We start from the raw sequence: 6,000 nt of genomic DNA, 5'->3' as shown, positions 1-6,000 counted from the left end.
TCTCTTAGTTAACCATCTACCGCATCAAACTATCAGATTAATCATTGCATGGATTCCCTTTATTTCTCATTGATCTCACTACATCCATCATTATTGCAGAAACTACTCCACCACAGAGCCAGGAAAAATAAAACAACAATAAATATAATAAAAGTATCACCACTAACTAAAAATTTCTCAAGAACAATTAAGTTGGTAGTATAACACACTCCTTAGGCTAAAGCGAGTCAGCAGTAAACTCCCAGGACATTTGAACCTGAAATTTTTTTCTCTTGGGCCAAAAGACATAAAAAATTAAACCCATTAATGAAGCATGCACGGTATAAGAGAAGGGGTGGACACACGTGTCAATGGCAAGAAAAATTATTTTATGTAATGTTTATAAATTAAACGAGGCGAGGATACATATGTATCTGATATGATTTATTTCAGCCATTAGTGGCACAGTCTTGGGGGCCAAAATGCAGCTTGTTGGAGAGAGTATCGAATACGAACTTATGATTCACTTGCTGAAACGCACCCAACGTTGTCATGCTTTGATCTGCCTCTATCATCATACAGAACACCTCTTTCCCTCCTCTTTCTTCTCTCCTGAACGTTCCTTCACCGCTCACGTCCATCCTCGCGCCTTCGAAATACCAGTTCACGCCTGGTATCTTGCTGAATCCTTCCACATTCCTCCTCCTGTAGCACACTTTCCCTTCCCCTCCTCTGTACCTTTCGAATTCCGGCAGCCTTGAAAAGTACTGCTTCATCTTCCGCTCCAACATTTTGTACGCTTCTTCTATCACGTAGGAATGTGACGAGCCTGAATCCACCACGCACCCTCCCTTCCCGTCAGCTCCCACTTGGAACACCCTTGGATCAATACCAAGCGGTTCTCCGTTAACTCCGAGGTCAAGTAACCTCACAAAGTACGCCTCGTATCTTCCGTTCTTGAAGAAATTGATTGTCCGCGGATCTGTTGGCGGCTTTATGTCAGCTCCGAACCTCAAATACATTCTTGGAGGGGGATTCTGATTATGAGTCTGCATGATGTTTGTGAGACAGTAGGAGAATTTCCCATCGCTGTGTTTTTGTATTTGCTTCACGAAGGAACGATCTCCCTGGCCTAAACCAAACACGCCGGCAATATCGTAGTCTGCACTTTCCTTGGGGTCTGTGTTCTTGATCCCGCATCCGAAAACCACGCCTGGGACGGCCTCTGTTTGGGAGGTTGAAGTGGAGGGGAAAGAGAATGTCTCTTTGGCGAGAATGCCGGAGGAATAGGCTCCGTCGACGTACTTGACGGAGTAGGAACAGTGGTTTCCGATGCACTTGTTTGGCTTGCAAAGTGGGTGTTTGTTGCATGGCAGAGGGTCATAGGATTTGGACTTGTAGTTTGGGAACACTTGTTCCTTCTGTCTATAACAGGAATTACCTGGAAGCTTGCAATCCTCGCACTGAGTCCAGGTAAGGGAACTTCCGGTGTCCAGGATGAAGTAGTAGGATTTTCGAGACGACGCAGAAGGAGATTTTACGTCGAACGTTCCGAGACCAACTTGAACAACGAATGATGATTCGAATAGTTGTTGAATGGGAGGAGTAACGACGTGTGAAGCATTAATGGAAGGTTCTGATGAAAGAGGAGGAGCTACGGAGCCGATGCTTGCATGGGATGATATTTGCTCTCCCCTCCGCTTTGTGATTTTGAAAAGAGGTGATTCTGGGGAGAAGGGAGGAATGAGCTCCAGTGAGAAGCCATTGACGCAACTATGGGAAGCTTGCAGGGAAGACAGAAGGAAGAGGAGGAGAGACGCCATGGTCAGTGTTGTGGAATAAGCCATGAGTGAGCTGGGTGATAATATTGCTGCGCGAAGGTTTCTGATGAAGAGGAGTTACTTTTATACTGAAGAGAGGGGTGTATGAGATAAGGTCCAAATGGGATCCAGCTCCGTGATAAGATCCAGTATTATATTTTCCTTTCTTGTTCATGAGCAGTTTTAATTTGAATACATTTTAGAGCTCCCCGCAATAATTTATGCCCAAATCTTGTCATAGTTGCATTTATAGCTTCTTTGCGTATTTCAGGATCACCATCTTGAGCCCAGACAGACGTATAAATTTGAAATATAACCCTTACTATATTTGCTATATAAATAAAATTGGTTAACAGGAAATAGGTGAAGCTTCAGCTATACGATCGATGATGCCATAAACTTCTCCCAGGATCGACCTTTTCTTTTTCAATTTAGACTTGCGTATTATTAGTTTTTCTGGAGTAAAGATGCATTTTTAACCCTAAAATATTCTCCCAAGAATATCTTATATCCTATATTATTGACGTAGTATTTTTGCTCCAAAAGTAATTAAAACTTAGCATTCTCCGCCCCAACATTAAATAATAAATTTTGACTGTTAATATGATAAAGATAGTTTTACTATCTAATGGACATTTGTAAGCATTAATATCTAATGGACATTTGTAAGCATTTAATATTACACCAAATAGTTTAAGATGTAAAGCACCCCTCAAGAAATATTTCAAGGACAAAAATGTACTTTTATTCTTTTTTTCTAAAATAATACCTTAATAGAACGTTACGATTTGCAAACTAGCTGAACATGTTGTTGTTTGTATATTTAGTTTTTTGCTTCTGGCCAGGCTAGCTGCTAAGTATACTTTTTATTCGCAGTCGAATTTAATTATTTTCATCGCAACCTTACGAAGCGTAAATGGATGGGGTATTTGCTACAAAAGGGGAATTTCGAGCAAGAACGGATATTTGTCTATTTTGGACGTCAGCAAGAGGACACGGGATTTGTATACTTATACCAAGCCTATACTATTTCCTACAGAAACAAATCGTAACTTCTTTTCCTAATGGGCTAATTATCTTTACATATATAGTTAAAGTACAAATATGCCCTCAATATTTCTACCCAGACGCATCCCATGTTTTAGCTAAAATATTTTTTAACAAATTTCACCCTTAACATTTTTTATTTAGATACAATATCGTCCTCTTATTATCCTTTAACCATTTTGACCGTTGTCTTTGAGATTTTAAACGTTTTTTACTATTTGGACTGCCGGGTCATGATCAATGTTTGGTAAAATTTTCCTTTGAGTCGTATGCACTTTGATCACAAATTACTCTTGCATGATATTGATCCTAAATTTCCATCTGATCACCTAGTCATCCCTACCCTTCCCACAGAATGAACTTCCACAAACCCAGACCAGAAGACGAGAGAATCAATCATTACATCAACCAAACAAGAAAATCCCACAAAACCCAAAACCAAATCCTTACCACAACTTGAAAAGATCAACTCAGATGATGATGCAACAAATTTCTCTTGCGAAGGCATCAACTAATTGAGATTGAGGTTGGGGTATGTTCAAAGAATCTAGCAAAATGGAGTCACATCTCGAAATGAAGCTGCACTCATGTTCAATCAGAAGGGGCAAAAATCAAAGAACCAAAACAGAAACCCAAGGGGCAAAAATCACAAACACGATCAGAAAGCTCGACAAAAATCACATGGAGCAAAAATCAGAACCGAACCAAAACCCAAGAGGTAAAAATCACAAGCATGATCAGAAAAATAACAATGGAAAACATTCAAAGAACCATAACCAAGGGGCAAAATCATAAACACACGATCAAAAAGCTTGAAAAATATACAAGTAAATATTAATAGTCGAAAGGAGGGGATTGATTCTTGAAGTCAGAGGCCAAAACAGAAGTAACTGATTGTTGTGACTAAAAGCCATGGTTAGGGTAGTACGCTGGGTTCAGTCTTCCACTGTTTCTCATTATATTTTCTCCATTCCTCTTATATATTGTCGTACACCCTTTATCCTTCATCTTCCTTCTTTTGAATATGGGTTTCAAAACCAGACTATCCCCTCAAACAGGGGCAATTTTTTCGTTCTCCTCTCCAAACATTTCAAAACAACCTTTAAGGTTTTTGTTAATTGATTGTCTATTGGAAACATGATTGTTTTGAACGATGAGAAGGATAAATCCACTTCGCCGACCCTCCAAACAAGATTTTGGAGGTGCGGGACCAGGAATAAGAATGAAGAAGACAAAGAAGAATTGAGAGGAACGACAAAGAAGAATGAAGAAAAGCACACACCATTCAAGGCTTAACTGGAAGAAGAATGGAGAGGAATGAGAGAGATGGTTTTTTTTTTTCCTTAAACTCGTCAAGAACCCATAAACGTAGAATCGAAGGTGCCAAGTCACACGTTCTTCAATCGCCGTCTTCACCGGCGCTGCTCTAACTTTCCTCATGATCTGAACCAATAGAAGTGACAATCTAGTCTTCACATCAACTAAGCAGAGATGATTTGGGTTTTGGGCTTTCTAGACTTGAGATTTGGGAAGACGATGAAGGTGGAGAGGGAAAGAGACAGAAGAACTGGAGAGGCAGAGCGAAGGGGATGAATACGCGGCTACGAAGAAGAAAAATAGTTGAATAAAAAATGAATTATATTTTACATGACTCCACGTGGCAACTAGTGAGGAGATTTAACAGTCAAAATTACTAAGTTAACAATCAAATTGACAGTAGGATAAAATTGTGCCAAAGTTAAAAACGTTGGAGCAATATTGTTTCGAAAAAAAAAATTGAGAATGCACACGTATAAATTTATAAGTTAAATTCATACCTTAACCCTATATATATATATATATATATATATATTCCTGCCAATCAAAAAGGATGAGTGACTAATTGTTTTGGCTAGTTGCTTTTGATATTCAAGTTTTAACCTACCTTATAAACACACCAAAAAACTAGGTTTTTGCTAGTCCCACCCTCCCAATTCTTCATACCAAATAGAGTCTTAAGGTATTAGATATTTCATGAAAAATATTTTAAAAAGAAAAATACACTTAGTCATGATTATTTAAAATGACTTGATGAGAATCACACATTAGCCAAACAAAATCATCGGTATAATATTTGAAAATCATTATAGGCACAACAATCAAGAAGACAGTAAAAATTAAAAAAGCAAATTAAAAAAAAAACAATTGACAAAATGTCAAATAACGTTAACAGTTTAAAAATACTTCGAAATTGATTGAGGAGAATTTATATGACTGACAGTCAAAATCTACGTTGATGATAGAGTGATTCTAGCAGTTGTCTTGTAAAAGAACATTAAATTTAAGCAAACAAACCAAAATAGAGCGAAGCAGGATTCTGTTTTCTGCTACAAAGTTGCAGATTCAATGGAGAACAAGGCGAAAACTTTCATTTGTGAAAAAAAAGGGTGATTTTGTCATTTTTAACCTGCCACGTTTGATTTTATAACTCGTCTCCATTCAAATAAATTGCCATGCTAATCTTATAAAAAGTACGGTCTAATTTTTCCTGCATCCAAGAAACCACCCAGAGATGGAAGATTGCAGGAAATTTGGGAATTTGATATGCTTGCAAGATCTCATGAGCTAAGTTGACATCTTCATGTTTCTTATGACAAATATAATATGCGTTAGAGAATGGGCTTCTTAATTTAAACAGATCAACGTATTTGAGTTTAGATACGTTTGTTTAAATGCCGAGGAGAGTTTGGAACATAAAATAGTAAGTGCCGGTGAAATACTTGTGATCGATCGTACTAAAGACAGAGATGAGATGTAATTAAAGGCATGAACTAAGCTTGGTGCATCGGAGTTAAAAGAAGCATTGATTTACAAAGACAGTGAGACGAAGATGGAAGCATATAGCATAGATGTACTGAAATGAGAAGAAAAGCAGAGAATCAAAGGAAGGGAAGGTAAAAGAGAAAGAAGCAAGCACAGCGATAGACAGCCACAAGCCTTCTTGAGGGCCGCGGAGAGACGCAGAGGATCATGAGAGCGAGAGTTACGAGCAGAAGCATCACCAGTTTCGTCGTGTCCGAATTCCCATCACATGATTCTGTGCGGATTATCTTTCCCATCCCTGGCCTTCCTAATTCCTCATCTACCTGCAACACCAGAATCCTCGCATACACAG

At 38.5% G+C, this 6,000-nt stretch overlaps 1 protein-coding gene across 1 annotated transcript; it reads right to left on the bottom strand.

Moving 5' to 3' along the window:
* Positions 1–428: 428 nt before the first annotated feature.
* On the bottom strand, positions 429–1,802 carry LOC129305642 (aspartic proteinase nepenthesin-2-like). The gene has a single exon (XM_054945621.1). The coding sequence runs from the start codon at positions 1,800–1,802 to the stop codon at positions 429–431; it is 1,374 nt and encodes a 457-aa protein (XP_054801596.1).
* Positions 1,803–6,000: the final 4,198 nt, after the last annotated feature.

This window comes from Prosopis cineraria, unplaced genomic scaffold, assembly GCF_029017545.1.
Source record: "Prosopis cineraria cultivar Desert tree isolate PC_DT_omini unplaced genomic scaffold, ASM2901754v1 PC3, whole genome shotgun sequence".
NCBI lineage: Eukaryota > Viridiplantae > Streptophyta > Magnoliopsida > Fabales > Fabaceae > Prosopis > Prosopis cineraria.
The sequence above is the reverse complement of the archived record's forward strand: the minus strand, read 5'-3'. Positions and strand labels throughout refer to the sequence as shown.